This window comes from Dryas octopetala, chromosome 9 (genome assembly GCF_963921425.1).
Source record: "Dryas octopetala chromosome 9, drDryOcto1.1, whole genome shotgun sequence".
Classification (NCBI taxonomy): Eukaryota; Viridiplantae; Streptophyta; class Magnoliopsida; order Rosales; family Rosaceae; genus Dryas; species Dryas octopetala.
The window spans coordinates 6,049,709-6,071,095 of record NC_141374.1 but is presented as its reverse complement, the minus strand read 5'-3'; the positions used below and the strand labels follow the sequence as shown (position 1 = coordinate 6,071,095).

The window sequence follows — 21,387 nt, the reverse complement described above, 5'->3', positions numbered from 1 at the left end:
GTTGGGTTGCAGAGGTAGTGGCGCCACCCAAAAGTCTTCTCAGATACCCTTTAAATCATAATATACTACGTACTATAATTAATAGTAGAATTAAAGGAAGCTATACATGCATACCGAAAATCCTGCAGAGGATCGCAACCCTCGCTAAGGTGTTGTGTTGATGCACAGAATTTGTCATTCTAGGAGCATATCTAGGAGAGTTAAGTAGTGAAGATAATAAATTAAAACAGATAAAAATAAAAAATTAATTAAGCATACGTGTCGATATAAATCTACTCATCTCAAAAACTAACTACAACATTTTCCATGCAAACTTCACCAGCCCGTTAATTTTGGGTTATCTAGTTGATCACAGCCACTTGTCAGCCCTCCTATCACTCACAAAACAACTCATCGTATATATTCTCGTTAAACAAACGCGCGTCAGATTGATTTGTTGGCATTAAGAATTCTTAATCATTCACAAATTAAGGTTTACGATCAAGAGAGAGATCATTAATTCTTGGGTGTAAATGACATTAGTGAGAGAGAGAAGGCATCAGCAAGCACTGAGGCTCTCCCCACCCCCACCACCAATTCCAGCAGCTGATCACTTATGGCAGCGGAGGCTTTTGCCTGCTGCGGCGGGGCTCACTAGCCCGGACTCTCCGCCGGGCATTGAAAACCTCTCCGACCTCCAGAAACTGGCTGTTCTCGGCCACGGAAATGGCGGCACGGTCTACAAAGTGTGCCACAAGAAAAGCTCGTCGATTTACGCGTTGAAAGTCCTCCGCTTCAGCCACAACGCCACCGCCATCTTGCAACAAGCCGCGCGCGAGGCAGAGATCCTCAAACTCGTCGACTCGCCCTACGTCATCCGATGCCATGGAGTGTTTGACAATGGATTCGCTGATAATTACGATGGTGGGGGTGATTTGTGCTTTGTCATGGAGTACATGGAAGGAGGCTCGTTGCATGACGTGCTGCGAGCGTGTCAGAGATTACCCGAACAGGTAATCTCTGACGTGGCAAAGCGTGTCCTCCAAGGACTGCACTACCTGCATGCCATGCAGATAGTGCACAGGGACATCAAGCCCTCAAACCTCCTCATAAATGGTAGAGGGCAGGTCAAGATTGCGGATTTCGGGGTAAGTCATGTTGTGGAGGGTGCACTTGAGGCGAGCGACTCGTACATGGGCACGTATGCGTACATGAGCCCGGAACGGTTTGATCCGGAGAGGTGGGGCGGCGACAATGCAGATGGGTTCGTCGGAGATGTGTGGTCTCTTGGATTGGTGGTGTTGCAATGCCACATGGGTCGATTTCCACTGATAGGTCCGGGGCAGAAACCAGATTGGGCAACGTTAATGTGTGTGATATGCTTTGGGGAGAGGTTGGAGATGCCGGAGACAGCATCACCGGAGTTTCGGAGTTTCATTTGGAGGTGTCTTGAGAAGGATTGGAGGAAGAGGGCAACAGTTGAGGAGCTTCTTGACCACCCTTTTGTCAATAAAAGTAGTACTTGTTGTGGTTCTACTGAAGAGCAGCTCCTTAATTATTTGCCTGATTGAAAACTGCTTGAGTTCCTTCTTAGTTCTTAGTTATGTTTATTTATCTTTTACTCTTACATTAGATTTTCTATTTATTTTTTTATTTATTCATAACGATTTTAACCATTTTATCTCTTTTGGTTTTTTGGTTTGGGGTAGTCTGCTTAACAATTAGCGAATTCAACTGAACTGCTAGCACCAACACTGCCACAGCACTGTGTTGGTGGCCATAATAATGTGTTTCAGAAATAGAATGTCTAATTCTCAAATCAAACGGTTACTGGACACTAATTTCTAATATTTTCCTAATTGGAAAGCTACCTTTTTGACTTTGGTATGCAAATCTTCACAACTTAACAAATCTAAATCAAATCGTTAATTGACTGACTATTAGCTCTCTGGGGCGGGAAAATAAAATGAGGGAGAGAGAGAGAGAGTCAAAACACTCTTGAAACTCTTAAATTTAAGCCAACATTGCAATCCATGCTACTTTAAGAATGTTATATCAAATATATTGCATGCTAGTGAGATTCAAGACTTTGATGGACCGGAAGAATGATGACCAAATTGTTCATATACATTGACTCATTTGTCAAACACAATGACTAAAGAAAAAACAAATGCGTAACAATCTTGTGAAAGCAGCAACTCCATAGTATTCACCCCAGACCCCTTCTACATCAATATGCTAGAGAGTGTTCACCAATTGAAAGTAACAGAAAGGAAGCCTCGTACATCATACAAATACAAGAAACACACTATCCTTCCTAGCTGAAAAATCATTTTGGTGGGGCCAAATTCCAATTATTTGAAATGTCCATATGCTTCTGTAGAAAATCACCTGAATAAGAAAAAAAAAAACAGCAAATAATAAACTACTAAATGTCACAATACAAATATTGACAGTATAAAATATCATACAATGAGTTCAAAGCAGTTAAAAGAGCTGAAAGACCACTACAGAAATAGAATCAGGCTCTGATAGTCACACAAGAGGCTCGCAAGTAACTTCTTTCAGCCTAATAAGAAAATAGAAAAATCAATAATCAGAACAGAGGAATAGCTTTGTGTCAAAGCGATGAAAATCTGTATGCTTCTTTTACACAACCAGAATTCCATGACAAGACATAACATTGTGGCTTCACCACTGTATGTCTCGTTCTTATATCTAATGGTAACCTATTAGAGGCAGTAGTTAATGAATGGTCCATCATTCTCAAAGTACAAGTTCCACACACGAAGATGTTCACGTGAGAATATCAGCCTTTCGAATGGTGCCTATTGTCAGATGAAAGATGTAAAATCACACAAAACACAAGAGATATGTCTAAGGGTTTGTTTGGGGTTCTCACTAATAATCAAACAGATATTACATTTTAAAAGGGTTAGCTTAGGAATAATACCCATAGAGAGTCCCCTTTCTATGGTGGGAGAGGGCTCTTTATATAGGAGAGTGGACAGCCCTCTCCTTGTACAAATCCAATGTGGGATTGAGGGAGCCTTATACAATCTTGATGTGGGAGTCTTCACTTATGGCACGTTTACTTACATAGAATGGGAGTCATTCACTTTCCACTCTAATCATGTATTTACTTGTATTGGGGAATCAAAAAATGAGTGGGGCCCACTCCAAAAATGAGAAATCACTCCCCCAATTTCATTCCTTGGGGGGGGAGGGACATGGTATTGACTCCCATTCCATCAGGAGTCATTAAATCATACCAAAAGTACCCTCAATTTTTTTAATAATTCCAAAATACCCATTAAGAAAATAAATTTTTTTTTTAACAAGACTCAAACCTTTTAGTAATAAAACCAGTTTTTATTCCGATTCAAGATCATTAGCAAACAAAGGAATAGGAATCAACTTCAATTTCATTCTCATTTTAGATGGTTAGTAAACAATTTAATGGGAATGACTCCTCTCCTCTCCAATTCCTTCTCACACTCATTCATTCTCACTCCGATTCATTTTCTCTCACATTCCATGTTAGTAAACGTTTTCTCTCCTAAACAATCCGATGTTAGATTTCAGTTAAAAACATATGATATGAACAGAAGCCCCCAAGTCTCCAGTTAAAAGGAACTTCTTGGCTGGGAAGTTGTAAGAAAGAATTGACATGTTGGCCGAGTTGAGCAGATGTTCTCGTTGCTCAGAAGAATGTGCTCATGGACTCTCTTTTCTGCTATGTAATCTCTCTTCAATTATTAGTGGGAAACTCCAAACAAACGTCATGGACATAGCCAATTTCAAGTGTGGACTATGTAAATCACTTGCGTTCTATGTGATTGTGATTTTACATCTTTCATTGGACTGTTGATCAAATTTTTGGCATCAAAAAATTTTATTACAAATTATCTATATAAATTGTGTTAATTTGATTATGGCTTTTTGATGGAATGAATGAATGTTTTTTTATTGTTATTATTAATATGGTGTTGGACATTGTAATGTTTTGAAATTTTGTGTGCTACTTCATGCTTCTAAGATTAAGCATTTTTTTTAGGCATATCATGCTTTCTCCAAGTGGTTTGTTGTTTCCACAACCTGTTCATATTTCAAAAGATACGGGACTCCACAATATTATGTATTTTCATTATCTCCTCTTCTTGCACAACAATGGATGCCATCTGCATCTCATCCAACTTCCATTTAAACTGGGTATCATGTAAGGTACCAACAAATCAAACTACGATGGGGATGATTCTAGAGTATGTCTTTACGCATTTTATTTCAAGGCATAACTTGTTAGCTTCCTAATGTGGTCATAAACTCAACTAACACCATCATAATAGAAGGACGAGCATCGCATCACATGTTATCATCTTCTGCAATTTTTTCAGGAAGGAAACTCTTCTTCAAGCATAATACCTTTGCATTATCCCTAGGTGGCTTTCTGTTAGGATTTACAAGCACAAAGTGGGTGCCAGAAGCTGGGAGGGGAAATGACTCTACTTGAAAATTCCAAGTTTGGGACATCTAGAAAACATGCATGACTATTTCACCGCAAACTAGTAGGAACCAGGGAGCAAATCACTCGAACAGCATATACTAACAACAGGGCCATTAAAAAAAAAAAAATACAATAGTAAAATTTGTTTTATTTTTTAATGAGTCAAAGATATAGAAGAATTTAGCAAAAGGAAAAAAGAAAAAGAAAATAGAAACGGAAGAATTTAGCAAACCATAGAAAAAATAGCAGAATTGAGCAAAAAATAGAAACAATAGCAGAACTTAGCAAGAAAATAGAAAAACTAGCAGAGATTAGCAAGAAAATGGAAAAACTAGCAGAATTTAGCAAGAAAATCACAAAGTAGCAGCAATGCAACATCTCAGCAATTAACCAAAGGTAGTTAGTGGGTTGGACTAACCTTGTCTTGATATAAGGTTGATACGGGAGCGTGGTCCTTCAAACATCCAATTATCTTCATCAAGGGATTTAACCTCCTGGTTAAGTGCATCCATAAGATTGGATTTTATAACTGCAATTTACAATATATTTCACATAAACAATATGCATTGGTAGCCAAGGAAGGATAAGAAAAGGCATTCCAATACTCATAAACTCCCCAATCTTATTAAGTCTAAATAGGTGCTTTGCCAATTTGAGTTGAATTTTCTTGGAAAATAGAAAGAGATTTTTCGCCAACAAACTCTTCCACAAACTATTCATAGTGATGAACCTAACTGTGAAAGACAAACCCAATAGTTGCATGCAGAGAGTGGGGAGAAAAAACAGCTCCAATGGGCTCTCTTTCTCTGTCTCTGTCTGTCTGTCTGTCTGTCTGTCTGTCTGTCTGTCTGTCTCTCTCTCTCTCTCTCTCTCTCTCTCTCTCTCTCTCTCTCTCTCTCTCTCTTGCTGTCTCTCTCTCTGTCTCTTCCAATCACATTTGATTCTTTTTTTTTTTTTGCAAGAATATGATTGTTGAAAAAAAAGGGTTGTAAAGAAACGAATCATTGACAAAATATAGCCCTTGAATCAAAATTGTGTTAGTAAAAAAAAAAAAGGAAAAAGAAATAAGGCTAGCTAAATACATAGCATGGTTGGAGACTTGGAGTAGCCACTTTAAAAGTGGTTAGCACAAATTTAGTTAAAAAAGAAACAGGGAGTGTGGTTGGAGATGCTCTAACTAACCATACTTCTAAATTGTCATTCCAAAATCTTGAAAATGATAGTATAAACCAACCAAAGACATTGCCCAATTTCAATGACCCAGTTGGCTTTTTCTCTCTTTCTCAAGGAATGTTATACTACAATAGCCTAAACCCAAATACCCAGTACAGATAATGTGAAAATACAAAGACTTAACCAGAATTGACTAATTGAGAAAAAAGCAAAAATAAATAAAATGCTAACAGGAATAATCGCAAAAAAAAAAATAAAGAGGTTGTTAAAGAGACAAACCGAGCATCGCTTCGTCTTTGCGATCTTGAACAGAAACGAGATCGGCATTGAAGTAGAAGTCGTCAGTGGACAAAGCAACAGTGCTGCCATTTCTTTCTCCTCCTCCTTTTTCTCCAACAATTGCTGTTGTTGATATCGACGAATGTGCTGGTGACGAACTACTCATCTCTCTCTTTCTTTCTTTTTTTTTTTTTTTTCCTCTTATTCTCTTATTTTCCGGGAATATTCACTTTCTTCAGCAGACCAAAATTCCCAAATCCACTGTTGGAGGATTTCTCAGTTTTTGGTGAGTCCAAAGTGAGAAAAACTTCAGTGGGGGAGCTCCTGCCACCTCACCATGCCGAGTGACGAGAGCAGCCAATTAAAACTTGCCATTTGTTCACTCATTTTATAATCACAGAAAAAAGAAAAATACAGAACAGTCTCTTTCTTCTTCTCTCTCCCTCAACAATCAACACCGAAGCCATGACTGCAATTCACTCAGCAGAAACGGCGTTTCTCTCGCAATAGAAAAGAAGAACGTGAGACTGAATTTCTGTGTGTGATTTATTAGATCTGAGAAGGATTAAACTAAGCGAATTTTTTTTTTTTTTGTTAAACTGCAGAATGGATTGCAATATTTGATTCAAAGCCATTTTGTTTTGTGGTGTTTTTTTGTTTTTGTTTTTGTGTTTTTGTGTTTCAGTTACTTGCTATATGGAAACTCAGAGACCTATCCGCTTGTGCGATTTTTTGTTAGTGGGATTTTTCTTTGTGTTCTTCTCTGGGATTGGTTTTTGCATCCAGTGTTCTGCAGTTTCAAGTGAGGTCAGTGCTTTATGTTCATGAAGTTGTACCACATACCAATTTATGACATTAATACATTGCAATTGTTTCCATTTTCTGGTTCAAGGTTTGCAAGTGATAATCTTTTGAGTATTCTATTGTTTGCAAGGTTCAAGCTCTGCCACACATTTTGTGTGATGTTTCCCTTTAAATCTGGGTTTGCTACTCATATTTAGAAAGGTTCTTGATAGTTACAGAAATCCCACGTTGGTTGTGGTTAGTATCTCTCACAAAGTTTTGGACTTGGGGAGTGAGTTATGCGTAGAGTAAACATGCTTTTATATTGTTTTGATTTTCTTTTTCTTTTATTTGGAAGGAGAGAAATATTACAATTCTTTTAATGGTAAGGCAAGTTCATGACGTGATCAAAATGGTGGCTTCCTAGCTTGTGTTATGGTGTTTTCTGTTTGTAGCCCCCCATGCAGTAAGGATGGTTTTTTAAATGTCGACACCCTTTTCTTCCCTTTCCTCTTGTAGTTGAAACAGATCGTTACTCAATTGTAATCTGCATATGGCCATTAGTTTTAGAATTTTGAAGACCAGTGAAATCAACTCAAAAGTGCCTCTTTCCAGCTGCTATGGAATTTTGAGCCCTTGTAACTACTTGTTTCATTAGGGAGTACCTGTTCTGTGCACAACTTCTCATGCAGCAATGATGGTTGTCTAAATGTCGTCATCTATTTCTTTTTTCTTTTTCCTTTTCCTCTTGTAGCTGGAACAGGTTGTTACTCCATTGTTATCTGCATGTGGCCCTTAGTTTTAGAATTTTGGAATGCTTAATAAAATCAACTCAACAATGACCCTTTTCCAGGTGCTCTAATATTTTGATCCCTTCTAAACTTGAATCCACCCACTACGCAGGCAAAATGCACTTAGTAGAGAACTACTATAGATTATACTTGTGTTTAACAAGTTCATCGAGTTCGTAATGCGAAAATCTCCACCTTCTAAGTATCGTGGTGTAGATGAATACTTCTTTTATTTTTTAAAGGAAAATACGTATTCATGAATACCTAATTAGAGATTAACTTTCTTTTTCCTTCTTGTTTATATATTTTTTTGCCTAAGCACTTTTATCCATTATTGAGAACAAAGTAAACACTATCATATATTGCCAACTTTCATCTTCCTTCTTTACGATTACTATAAAGATTTTGATCTCTTGCTCATATTCTTTATTTTTCAGGTGGGAAGATGTGAACCAAGTTATGAAAATTGTGACTCAAATATCAGTGCTTGTCGTGCTTCCAAGAATTTTATTATGCAGTCTTATTCTGAAAAATATGATAACTTGCTAGATTCAGATTTCCAAGATTTTATAGCACAAGAACTTCCTTTTGGTTTGTGTGAGGTGCTGCCACATAATCTGGGTCTTGTGCTAAGACTCTCAGTTTTGCGTCGCAATCTGATTGGCCAAGGCTCTCATCGTCATCTCACTTCATCCATTAGAGTTAGCATTAAACCAGAGTCCGTATTTGAACTACCTACTCACCATTGTGAAGTCATAATCATTGAAAGACTGCCATCTGGGGTATTTGCTGACCCATTTGAGCTTCAACATCTCCTTCAGCGTGGTGGTAATTATTCTTTCTTCTCCTTCTTCCTCCTCTATTTTCTCTCAAATGAGTCAAAATACTACCCATAACCAGTTATGCAGGGATATTGCACTGATTTCATTTCTTGTTAATTGGAGTTTTCCATTTAATGCAGTATATAGCGATGTAGCTGTTTTCGGAGATACAAACTTAGAATTGCCTTCGTTTCTTTCCAATCGTTCTGCTGTGGAGGTTCACATGGATGTTGGTCATAACCTCTTGCTGAGGCAAGGTGAAGAGTCTAACATCAACATAGAGCTTCCGTTACATGCACGATATCCAGTAAGTGAGAAGGTTATGAATGAAATTTGAAGTGTATCTGGTTTCTCCTTGGTTATTCATACTCCTGAAGATCTTTATCAGCTATGGTTTTCCTATATCCATTTAGCATAGCATATATGGTTTGAAATAAGGAAATTTGGCCAAGTATCAAAAATGTAATTATCATGCATGCATGCATACATGATGAGGGTATGTCCACTGGTATATGCAGAGAAAAGTTGGCATTTTCTAGTGATTGAAATGTTTGAGGAGCCTATGTTTTATGCTCTGGACAATATTTATTTAATTTTTTATTCTGGATTATCATTCCTTTTCCAAAAGAAAGGCTGATGTATTCCTTTATTTTATTTTATTTTATTTTCATCTTACCTTACTTTTCTGGGTGCAGCCTGTAGATGAAAGCGGCTATTGGGAAGTCAAATTTGGTGCACCTGATTTGTTCATGCGTTGCAGCGTTGAGGGAAAGTCACATAATCAAAGCTGTTTATATATGATTCCAGACATTAATGGTTCTGAATTAACATATGGTACAGTTGTCTGGAAAATACCTTCTGGGATGAAGGCACATGCTGGAATTGTATACATTATCACTTTCGTTGCAGCCTTATTTTCAGCTATTTTAATTGCTGCCACATCCATATTTTATTCAGACATCAACTCGAGCAAAAATTTGAAAGAATCTTAATTCATCAAGCAATTTTGTTTGCTCTACTTAGCATTTCGCTTATATGTCCTGTTTTCAGAATTTACACCAAGCTCCCAAATTCAATCTATTCTTAATGATTTATTGGCATTCATTTTCTACTTGATTTTTAGATCTCAGATTTATACACTTGCGTTAATCTTATCTTATTAGGCTATTAGCTGTCAATCTTGCCTGTTCTGTATTATCAGAACTTACCATAAAATTGAAATGTCTACTTCAAATTTGAAAATTCCAAGTTTTTTTTTTTTCCTAGATTTGAGAACCCCATGTCCAGCATATGTATTTTCCTAGTCTGCCATGACTTGAATACCCATCCCCTCCGAAGGTCCAAAATGAATCTCAAACCCTTGGTGTAACAAGGGACATATTCCCCTCCTCGTTTTATAAAATGTTGCTACACTAGGCGGCAATGAAAGGTATTTTAAATGAAGGCGTTTGTGTTCCACACATACATCCAAGGATCCACCCCAAAATTAACAGTTTGGCAAATGAAAATACATTTTTCAATTTAGATGTTAATTTATGGACGTTTTTGAAAAATTTATTAATTCGTGAACCCAGATGAAATTCACCCTATAGTCGGGTGTTTATTTTGAACTTGAGCCTTAAAATAAAATAGTAATACAAATAACTTTGTTCCCTGGATCCCACCATTGTCCAGCCAATCAATAACTTCTCAGCTCCGATATTGTATATACAAATAATAGAAATCTACATTGGCATCAAATAAACAGACCATTAAATACTCCAATCGCAACATCCTGATGAAGTCTTAAAACAAACAAGGACAAGCGCAAGTGCTGAAGGGGAGGCATTGCCAATCAGAAGCATATAGATGACATGAAAATCAATAAGAATTATGAATTTATTGATATATATAATAATATGGATAGAAACAAAAAGACCATTACATAACAAACACATAGAACACCATCTCAGAAGCCCCAAACACCAACTTACAGAAAAAGAAGAGACACCCCACACCCAACGAAAACAACCAGATATTGTAAGGACACCCCCGCTATATACTAACTTGGACCAGGAATGGCAAACTCAAGCCATGGTAACCCAAAAAACAACACATCAGAGAAATTAGCAAAAGGATGTTGAGGAGGATCTTGAGTTTGCTCTCTCTGATTGAATGCAGACAATCTTCTGATTAAGCTGCAAGTACTATTATCACAATGAGAAGCACGATTCCAAATATTACCAAGAGCAAGCAAGTCTGCAGGAAACCAAAAACAAAAAGATGAATGAGATTCACAAATTTTAGAAAATTCTTTAGATAAAGAAATCATATACAAATTGAGAGATGGAGATAATAGAGATACGCTATATTCCTCTCAAGTGGGATTAAATACATGAATTTGTGTTTACAAGATCCCAATATACATGTCTAACCCTAAAGATGTATACCATGGTTCTGAAAACTGGAATGGACTGACTGGTCTAACCCAGTTCAACTATAAAACTGGACGGCCAACCAATTCGGTTAACCCAAAAATCCTAAAAAATGTAAACCAGCCCATTCCCCATAAAATTGGCCAAATCAACCTATTTTCAGTGGCTTGCCTTTACTATTTTTAAAAAAATATTGTTTTAAGGTAGCAGAGGATTAAACCCAACCCTACTAATTAAATGTAAGACCACTGAACACTAAGCTATACCTTTACTTTAAACAAATATTGTTTTACATATGTGTGTATGTGTGTATGTGCGCGGGTGTGTGTGCGCGAGTGTGTGTATGCGCGGGTGTGTGTATGTGTGTGTAAAATGTCATTAACAAGTGTCATAAATTACCAGAGACGAATTTGATCTTTGGGTCTTCGAAGCCTTCGCAAGTTGGGTCTTTGCCTGGGCAGTTGCAGCCTGGGCACCCTCAATATGGGAGCCAATATCATCTAGAAATCAGATATGATCCACATAAGGAAACATGAGCCAGATAAATAATAGTGCCTTTAAGAGAGTAAGAACAAGATAAGTTACCAATCATGGTTCCTTGCTCATGAACCAGTATAGCAAGATCTTTAAAAATCTCATTCACTTCACCAATTTGTTGCTGGATTTCTTGTATTCCTTGTTCTCTTTCCTCGATGATAGCCTCATTGAAGGCAATTTCATTGTCAAATAGCAAGACCTCCTGTCTGCAGCACAAATAATTTCTAACTAAGAATATATGACAAATCAAACCTTCGTAAGAGTTTTAAGCTTAAGTAGATAAATCAAAGAGTAGTCAAAATTTTGGAAACAGCTAGCAGAAGTTAGTCAGAACTTCAAGTCTCTCAATTGGAAATGGAACCAAGGACGGTCGATGCTAAGGTTTCACATGCCAAGCATTCTTATGCAAAAAGAATCATTTAAGGAGAGAAGATAACTAGTATTTTGATGCAGGACAATACAAGGTGAGCACTGCTTATGATTATGGTGGGCTTTGGATGGCAGAAATTTTAGTAAATAGAAGAGATTTAGAGGAATAGAAAGAAAGAAAAAAAAAAGGAAGAAATAAATAAAGATTCCAATTGCTGTAACTACGAAGAATTTAGATAGATGGAGAATAATAGGGAGGAAATAAGAGGAGAAAGAATGGAATGAGATATCAAGGCCACAAGTACTTAATTTTAGTTTAGTCCAATCTGATTTGTTTTACAAGATATAAAGTTATTTATATGCTTCTAATAATACTCCCAGGGGGTCCTAGAAATATTAAAGACTCATTAAATAATAGAAACATGCTAAGGGCCTGTTTCGTATAAGATTTAAAAACAGTTTTTCATGTTCAAAGCAAATACATTTTAAAGACAAAAATGGCGTTCGGTGGGATAGTTTCAAAAAAAATAAGAATCTAAAAATTTCTCGAAAACGACCCCTTTTTGAAAGATGCAAAAATATTATTTTCAAAATTAGAGAAGCTCTCTTCAATAAGATTTTGTTACCAAACAAAAAGAACCTTTAAAATTTGAACACAATTTTCAAATTCAATACCAAACAAGTTTTCAGATTAAAAAATCCAAATTTTCATATTGTATCCTAATTTCTATAAAATGGTTTGAATAGCAAACCAAGCAGTCCAAATAGACTCAATCAATAATATAAGGCTCTCAAGAAACTTAAGACATCGAGTCTTTTCTAAGACCCAAATACAGTAACTAATTAAATAATAGAAAAAATGCTAAAAGACTCATTAAATTATAGGCAAATCTTAAAAAAATTAAAAGACTTTGACTTTTTGTAAGACCCCAATACTTAGCTCTTATAAATGAATTATTATGAACCTTGATTTGGCCAAACAATGAATTCACACGAAGAAATATTCTATTGCAGTTGCAAAACCATGTCACAGTAATTACAGCTTCTGAATAATGATAGCTGTAGCAAACACATGAAAATGGCCACTAGTGCATTTCACATTATGGTATCATTTAAAGTCCTCGTAAAAATCATCAAGTAAAACTCACCGTCTGGATTCCACAAGGAGAGCACGCTGTTCTGGACTCTTATCTGAAGTTACATCTATCTCGCTAGCAGTGTAGCTGCATGAAGCATTAAAATAATGATACAACTTAAAATTACGGGATTGACAACACTAGATGTGATGCAAACAACTAATTGTTACAAAAAGACATCCTTAAAGTTCTGTCAATTAATCAGTATGATGAGGTTGACCTTCTAGAGTCGCTACATAGTGCACACAAATAATAGAGAATGGAATTAAATTGTAGAAAACCTCTGATAAAAATTACCTGGATGGAAGAACTGCTTGGGGAACAAAAGGAGCGTATGCTGTTTCCCTCTCAGCTGCAAGCCGCTGAGCCTTCTGAAATTCTCTCAGCACTGCTTGAAAATCTTTAGCAAGCTTAGCATCTGCAATCTTCTTGCTGGCCTGCAATTAAGTTGAATACATTCAAGATCATCAAACCCCAAAAAGCATAAGAAAAAAGAAACCAAAAAAACTAAATAGAAAAAAGAAAAGTTTTAGATCTTAAAAGAACAGCCCACAATAGAGAAAAACAAAGCACCATATCAACCAATCGAATTTATCAATTTCAAGGGGTCATTCTAGAAATTGCCTAAAGTGGACAAAAGCAGGTTTTAGCTCCACATGATATCATTAAATATGAGATCAATCTTAAGTTGGTTTTAAATTCATGGCGCTTAAGGACAATAAATTTTCCTTTCAACATGTTTATAAACCAAAAAATTTATTGGGTGATAACCACCATGACTCCTAGGTTTTAGAGTTCTATTAATTCAAACATGTTTTTTATAGAGAGCAATCTCACAACACGAAGTGCAAAAAGGAGGCTTGTGAAGATTAAAGTTAACCTTTGAATAACATATGCTCCTGCCGCATACATGAGGTCATAGACAGTTATTCACCAGTTGTGACATTGAGTATCGGAAGTACTCAATCAAGATACACGTAAATATATCTGACAGCAGGTGCAAAGCGAAAGACATGTTTGTTTACTTTGTGTGTGTGTGTGTGTGAGGTGGAAGAGAGAGAGAGAGAGGCTTACATTAACTTCACCATGATGATCTCTTTCACTGGCTTGTTTAAGTTTTTCTGAAGTATCCTTCACCAACTGCCCAATATGTAGCCTTGTCTTGTGCCTGAAAATCAGGAAAAGGCCAATATGGGAGCGGAAATGATGGAATTATCATGCAACATTATCTTGCTGAAATCATTCACAAGAGAGGGAAGAGGGGAGAGAGAGAGTGCCAACATTCCATACAAACAACAGGAAGATGAACCGGACAAGTGAAGAAAGATTAGAAATTGGCATCACCGTAAGGTAACATGACCCTAACTTCTTATGCAATCACATGATGGGTGAATATAATCAAATGTCATACATACTAACTGTCCGGAATGGAGAAAAAACCATGCTGAATAACCATAAAAGAGTTGGTGACTGGAAAGAACTAAATCGCATTGCTATCCAAAAGATGTCGTTATTCCTTATGAGCAAGTCACAATTAGGTTCTATTCCCCTAGACATTTAGAAAATTTTGAGATTGCAAACTGATGGTATAAGTACCTACAAAATGCTAGCCAAACAGCTCCTAATCCATCAAATTATCCACTATCAACCGCTCAACCCCACAATTCTCATGAAGCAGTCCATCCAAACAATCAAACTCAGCTTATTATGATACTAGCAATAACAGAAACCCAATTCAATCTTCATCAAGCCAAAATTCTCAATAATTCAACCATAAAATACAAAATTCATGCACATGCAAACCGAGCAATTTAAACAAAATTCAACTGAAAAAAAAAAAAAAAAAAACTCACAGCTTTTCGCGGAGCTCAGGCGTGTCCTTGGGGGTACCGATGGTGTTGACGAGCCTCTGGAAGGTGGATACGGCGGTATTGATCTGGAAAATGCCAGAGGCCACGGCTTGAGTCGGGTCCTGCTTGCCATTGATGAGGTCTCGCCTCGAATAACCCGACCCCCTTCCTGCTTCAAGATCCCGAAAGCTCATCTCGCTTTTCCCTCCCAAACCCTAACCCTAACTTTCCCGGGAAAATCCCGACGAGAATTTCGAGAGAAAAAGAAGAGGAAAGCTGGTGTTTGGGTGCAGGGATCGAGAGAAACCTCGATGCGAAAAAAGAATTAGGGCAAAGAAACGGGTGCTAAGCACGATGCGATGATTCGGGTCAGAGAGAGATGAGAGAGAGAGAGAGAGAGAGAGAGAGAGAGAGAGAGAGAGGAAATGAAGACAACGAGGGCGAAGTTTTTTTTTTTTTTTTGATGAGAGGGAGAGAGGGTATAATGTGCGTATGTATGTATGTATGTGAGGTTGTTTTTTCTGGTGGAGTTATGGGACGGAAGCCCCTGCCGGCACGTTGATGTGGGCCCAGAAAGGTACACGTGGGTGGTGCTGATTGGTTTAGCTTAATTTGAAGGGAATGCTGAGTATTTTGTGTGCATTGTGATGCCATCACAAGCATACACATATTTACCAAAAAAGAAAGTCTTACACATGCACATACAATGACTCAAATAACTTCAAGATAAAAATTGGAGTAGTGTTGCATGGCCCAAATTCCAAAAAGTAAAAATAGAGTAGTTTTTTATTTATCTGAATTAGAGTAGTAATTTCCACCCAAAAAAGAAAAGAAAAAGGAAAAAAAAACTGATACATGCTCGTATAGATTTTTTGTTTGAATTTGATGCTCATATGGATTTGGAAGTATTAAAAAAGGGGTAATTTTGTTGCGTCATCGAACCATCGAAAAATTATTGAGTGTATCTGATACATCGTCATATGGTGTATATAATCTAACGTATAAAGATATTATTAGATGGTATATTTATATTAGTAAAGTATAATATTAATAACATCCACATATATTATGACACGTTGAATTTTTTACACCACGTGACGGTGTATCGATTACACAAAATAATTTCTCCTAACCATTATAAATAATGTTTAGTTTATTGGAACTTTCAATTTTTTACAATTGGAAAAATTAATAGAAAATTAAGTAAATGATTTTAAAGTCCACTTTATAACCTCTAGTGATAAATAAACTCACTTAATTTTCTTAAATATTAAAAAGGTTCACCTAATAATAAATAAATTCACTTTCTAAAAAATCATAAATTAAGTAGAAACCCAGTTTTTGAAAGATTTTTAACTAGAAACTCAGCTAAATAAAAAATTAAGTAGAAACCCAGCCAAATAAAAAATTAAATAGAAACTCAATTTGTCCGAGAAAGCAGATGTGGAGAACAAAAAAATACATTGCCGAGCACTTAATAGCTTGCAAATGCATCAATTTTTTTTTCTTGCAGATGCATCTTTTTGCTTGCAGATGTGTCTTTTTGCTTATAGATGCATCTTTTTTGCTTGCAGATGCATGATGTTGTTTGCAGATGTAGGGTTTTTGCTTGCAAATGCACTTACAAGCGCCGAGCACTCGGTAGATACTTTTACCGAGCACTCAGTGGAATTGTCGAGCGCTTGGTGGACAATTTGAGTTGCAACTTAATTTTTTGGGCTGGTTGGGGTTTGGGTTAAAAATATTTCTTATTTTGGGTTTCTAATTAAAGCACCCTTTGAAAAAAGGGCACTCAAAACCAAAAATAAAAACACGCTAAGGGCACATCTTGTGATGTTTAGTGCCAGTTGCCTGTATCCGATAGGAACTCCAGTCCGATTGCCACTATTTGACAGTGACTTTGTATGACGAACATGACAATGGTTGATGTGACTCTATAAAAGTGATTTTTTGTATTTTATGTTGATTTTATGAACTTTTGACATGTTTATGTAAGAAAAATACATAAGATATAAATATAAGTAGCATTTCTATCGATGTTGTTACACAGTGAGTATAGCCATTGTTCAATTGTAACTATAATTGTCACTCTTTTGATTGCTCAACAGTGGCAATACTCTAGACTAAGCATTGGCGTCAATCAGTTTTCGGCTCAACCCACCAGCCGAGCCGAGTGATCGGGTTGAGAAACTACCAACCCAAACTACTCGGAATTTAAACGAGCTGGTCGGTTTGGGCCCAATCGAGTTGGCGAGTTTGGTGGCTCAGTTTGAGCCCAGCTCGAATTGTTTTTTTTTTTTGTTTTTTTTTCTAAGATAAAATGCACCAACATTTCAATGTCAATCAAAATCTTTATATGATTTTAGATGAACTTGTGTTAAATATCCAGCTTTAGTTAATCTAAAATTTTAAATCGCACAATAAACCTTATAAATAAAGCAAATATAATTTGGTGGAGCATCAAAATAGTAAACAATAATTATATTTTACAGAGTTTGAGTAATACACAAATCAAAACATCCCATTTATACAAGCCACATGGGAATTGTCCCTTCATATTTTCTACAAATACAAGCAAAAGCTTAAAAAATTGACCTTGACTTGCTTCAACTTCTGATTAGAATTGGCAACAGTTGACATCTCTACACCCAGTTTTATCATATGATGAGGAAGTATTTAGAGATAAAAAGATGCATATCAGGTTGATGGTGTACTAACTAGTACTGTATTACACATAAGACGTGTCAAAAATGGTGTTAAAAGAAGAAGCTTGAGAAACAAAGAAACCTAAAAATCCAACATAAATAATAAGAACAATGTCCCAACAATGTCCTAACATATATAATAAGAACAAAGCCCCAACAATCCAACAGAATTAATGAGAACAAAGTCTATATAAATAAAAACAAAGTCCACATAAATAAAAGCACAATCCCAACATAAAGGGCAGCAACCAAAAGACTAGCAGAGGAATTCCCAACATAAACGGCAGAGTAGACTAGCAGAGGAATTCCAACATAAATAGCAACAACCAGCAAACTAGCAGAAGAGGCAAAATATGCATTATGCAAATAGTTCGAGGAAACGCAAAAATATTGAAGAAAATAGAAATAACATTTGAAAAAATGTTAGCATCAGTCAATGCTAAATAATAATAGACCCCGACGTTGAGGACATGGATGCTCCGGAGACTAAGAATTCTACAGAACATTAAAAAAAAAGGTTAGAATACATCATAGTTCATGCTTTTACAAAGAATATGTACAATTGATTTAAGTTTCTTTTATTACATCACTCTACAACTTCACAAAACTCCAACTCCGAAATGGTTGGTTCAATGGTTGAACATATATGGGTCAACATCAACTAATTTTGGGAGCATATTAGAGCCCTCACCATCTTGGGAGTTACTAAAATCCTAAATGGATCAATAACACGCCCTCTAATGCTAAAGCAAGACTTAATTAGACATAAGGATGCCTTTACTCGCATGGCACATAATCCAAGCATCAAATCATCCCCCCATCTTGGCGCACTTCATCATTTTCACTTACATTGAAATCACTTGAAACTTGAGTCATAACACTAGTAACACTAGTACTAACTGATTGGGCAGCAACATAAGATGCATTATAAGACTCAAAAATGAAAATTTTCAAGTCAATCACTAATAAGCCTAGAGGGGTGAATAGGCTCAATTACAAAATTATCCAATTTTAAAAATTATAAGACTCAAAAATGAAAATTTTCAAGTCAATCACTAATAAGCCTAGAGGGGTGAATAGGCTCAATTACAAAATTATCCAATTTTAAAAATTACCAAGTTGATTAATTATGCAATGGATTAAAAAAAAACAAATCAAATTGATTAATTAAGCAATCAAACTAACAATCAATCACACAATGCACACAAGATTCGTTGATGTGAAAAACCGTCAATTTGGAAAAACAGCAGGATCTAATCCAGAGTAAAAAATCCACTATGATATTGTCACACCCAAATCCCAGAGAATATTCTAATATCTCATATTGAGCTGTGAGTCACATCTTAAAATTGTATAAATTCAAATTTCTTACAAAATAGATGTGAAGAAAACAATTTTACTTATTTAAATAAGAAAACCCCCTATTTCTGTAAGAATTAAATATATATTCCTCCTCAAATTGTTATTAATACTTAAATTAAAGTAGGTGCAGTCAAGACTACGTACAAAATAAATATTCTTTATTTTACATAAGTTTATTCATGAAAATAAAATCACAAGCATGAGTTCTAAGGATATCCTAGGCATCACTTGGTGGTTCCATCACTTGAGCTATATGGTTATCACCTGCACAATCTGTTAACATCGTGAGCTTTGGGACTCAGTAGGAATTTGTATTAGTTCCTCGTGGACAACTATTATAACAAGCATTAGAGTTTATAAACGAGTTAATGAATGATTATGCATGCATGAACTCACTCCATTTCTACCTTGTTACCTCATACGTAAGACAAACAGGGCTGCATGTCTCATACCATGCATTTTACCACTATGGCCTCAGATTACTTACCATATGAGCTAACACCCATTTTACCCCTTTCCTCTCGATCCCCAAGACATCCTCATTTATTGGTACTAGAGTCCCACAAGATCATAAGACATCCATTTCCCTTAGTACCTCAATTAATTAGTTTCATTTATTAAACGACCACACACCAGGTTCTTAAATGGATATGTACATGCTTTGATGAATAATGATTACATCTTTAAGTAATGTTCAAATCAAGTAATACATACTTGATGAATGATAATAATCCATAATGATAAAATGATCATATTAATAAAATATTCCACACAATTGTTGCAACAGTGGATGATGGGGTCTTTACATACACTACAACAAATATGGCCAAAGGCCTTTATTTTTTGCACCTATAGATGAGAGGGTGCCTATTGACAAATGAGGTGGTCACTAATACTTATTGTTAGTGATTACTATGTTTATGATGGAGATAATAGTTGCCTTAGAACCCACTAATTTGTAAGATAGTTGATTTTTTGGTAGCTTCATAAACATAGTAACCAAATTGGAAAATTAGTGGGATAATAATTCTTTTCCCACCCTTAACCCAAACTAAATTTCTAATGGTGGTTGTGCACAAGACCTTTTTTCTTTAAAACTAAAGTTGAAAAAGTGACAATTGACATTTTGGGTTTAGGGATGAATTTATAAAATATTTCATTAAAATTATTTTTCTATGAATTTATAAAATTTTTTGTTTTAAAAAGAAATGTTTTTATAATTAAATTGGTTTAAGGTTTTAATTTGACAAAATTAAATGTTTAGATTTTAAATGAGTTTTTGGTCTAGTTGGATAGGGCTCGGGACTACGAGAGCGTAGACACGAAGATGTGAAACGGAGCTACAACAATTAAGTTTCGGGTATTTTAAGTTAAAGGGCAATTTTGTAAATTTGTCATATAGGGTTTTACTATAAAAACCTAACTTCAGCATCTTTTTTTCTCATTTGCCTTCAGAAGCAGCCGCACACCACCTGATGTTTCTCTATCTTCTCTATCCTCTGCCATGAGCCCTCTCCGGCCATCTCTTCGTTGTCCGGCAGCCAACGTTGGGGACATAGACCCTAATCAACTAGTCTTTTCCTCCTCTCTCTATCCCTGCCTTTTGTTTGCTTAACAACTCAATGAAAACATGGATTCAAACCGAACCTGATCCAGCTTTCTTCTCCGATGGGTCACTAATTCCAACGACCTCTTGCCGTTGAGTTGGTCCCGAAATCTTCTCATGGGTGAGTTGAGTTCAATGGTGTAAATACCTAGTCTATACAGCCGCCGCACGTGGTGGTTCGAAACCCTAACAGCAGCGACCTTCCTCCGTCGTTTCCGGCGATATGGACGGCGGATTCCAGCGATCTTCATCAGGTTTTCCTTCTCTCATCATGGCCCTTCCATTGGTGCACATGTATGACTCCGATTGTGGATGAATCAAAAACCCTCAAATCAAACCCTAGAGTATCTACATCCACTTTTAGTCATTCCTTTGGTATAATTCCATTTATTTTTCAAGTTCTTTGTATTCCGATTGTTCACCTTATTTATTATTATATTGTTAGTGTTAAATATTATCTTGTTAGTTGTATTCCTTTGGTATCATTAATATATCCAACTTTAGATTTTATTTAGTGTTAAATATTATCTTGTTGTTTGAGTCTATACCACAAGTTGAATGTTATGATATGCTACTTGGTTTTTTGGTGATATTTGGAACTTCTTTCATATTTTTCATTTTCTCCTTTATTGCTGCAGATTTATGGGAATGATCAAAATGTATGTTTTCACTTCTATTAATTATAACTTCGATTATGGCATGTTTATAACTCCAAAATATGGTTTTGCTTATGTTCAACTTTGACCAAACAAAATTCCTTTTTAACTTATGTTCTTTTCCCTTATGAGTTTATAATTTGTGGTTTTGCTTGGTTGTGATGTAGGACAAGAAGACCAAAAAGAAGACTTGAGGACCGAACCTCATGGGAGAGGACCGGACCTCCAGAAGCTGAGAAGAAGATTAAGGACCGGACCGCATGGGAGAGGACCGGACCTCCAGTAGCTGAGAAGAAGATTGAGGACCGGACTTCCAGTAGCTTGAAAGTGCGAAACCTCTATCTTCATTTGCACTTTTCTTCTCTCTTCCTTTTCATCCTTCACTTTTTTAATCAACAACCTTATCCTTTTCATTTCTTTTT

The 21,387-nt window shown here is 36.1% G+C and overlaps 4 protein-coding genes across 7 annotated transcripts; 2 read left to right on the top strand and 2 right to left on the bottom strand.

Moving 5' to 3' along the window:
* Nucleotides 1-512: 512 nt before the first annotated feature.
* MKK10 (MAP kinase kinase 10) lies at nt 513-1,550 on the top strand. Its single transcript, XM_086228217.1, has one exon. The coding sequence runs from the start codon at nt 513-515 to the stop codon at nt 1,548-1,550; it is 1,038 nt and encodes a 345-aa protein (XP_086084343.1).
* A 469-nt stretch (nt 1,551-2,019) lies between these two features.
* SAMBA (valine-tRNA ligase) lies at nt 2,020-6,237 on the bottom strand. Its single transcript, XM_086227675.1, has 3 exons — nt 5,936-6,237; nt 4,902-5,012; nt 2,020-2,370 (listed from the first exon to the last, which is right to left on the bottom strand). Exons 1-3 carry the CDS (start codon nt 6,099-6,101, stop codon nt 2,309-2,311), a joined length of 339 nt encoding a protein of 112 aa, XP_086083801.1. The 5' UTR covers nt 6,102-6,237; the 3' UTR covers nt 2,020-2,308.
* Nucleotides 6,238-6,337: 100 nt separating this feature from the next.
* LOC147273429 (phosphatidylinositol-glycan biosynthesis class X-like protein) lies at nt 6,338-9,430 on the top strand. Of its 4 annotated transcripts, none has more exons than XM_086227673.1 (5): nt 6,338-6,456; nt 6,621-6,742; nt 7,947-8,337; nt 8,471-8,637; nt 9,026-9,430. In XM_086227673.1, the coding sequence occupies exons 2-5, from the start codon at nt 6,632-6,634 to the stop codon at nt 9,320-9,322; spliced, it is 966 nt and encodes a 321-aa protein (XP_086083799.1). In that variant the 5' UTR covers nt 6,338-6,456; nt 6,621-6,631; the 3' UTR covers nt 9,323-9,430. The 4 variants fall into 4 exon arrangements, with proteins under 4 accessions (XP_086083799.1, XP_086083797.1, XP_086083798.1 ...); XM_086227671.1 differs by having other exon boundaries at nt 6,347-6,456; nt 6,541-6,742; XM_086227672.1 differs by having other exon boundaries at nt 6,367-6,472.
* Nucleotides 9,431-10,179: 749 nt separating this feature from the next.
* LOC147273428 (syntaxin-22-like) lies at nt 10,180-15,067 on the bottom strand. Its single transcript, XM_086227392.1, has 7 exons — nt 14,640-15,067; nt 13,861-13,954; nt 13,084-13,223; nt 12,799-12,873; nt 11,330-11,487; nt 11,144-11,244; nt 10,180-10,568 (listed from the first exon to the last, which is right to left on the bottom strand). Exons 1-7 carry the CDS (start codon nt 14,828-14,830, stop codon nt 10,503-10,505), a joined length of 825 nt encoding a protein of 274 aa, XP_086083518.1. The 5' UTR covers nt 14,831-15,067; the 3' UTR covers nt 10,180-10,502.
* Between the last annotated feature and the right edge of the window lie 6,320 nt (nt 15,068-21,387).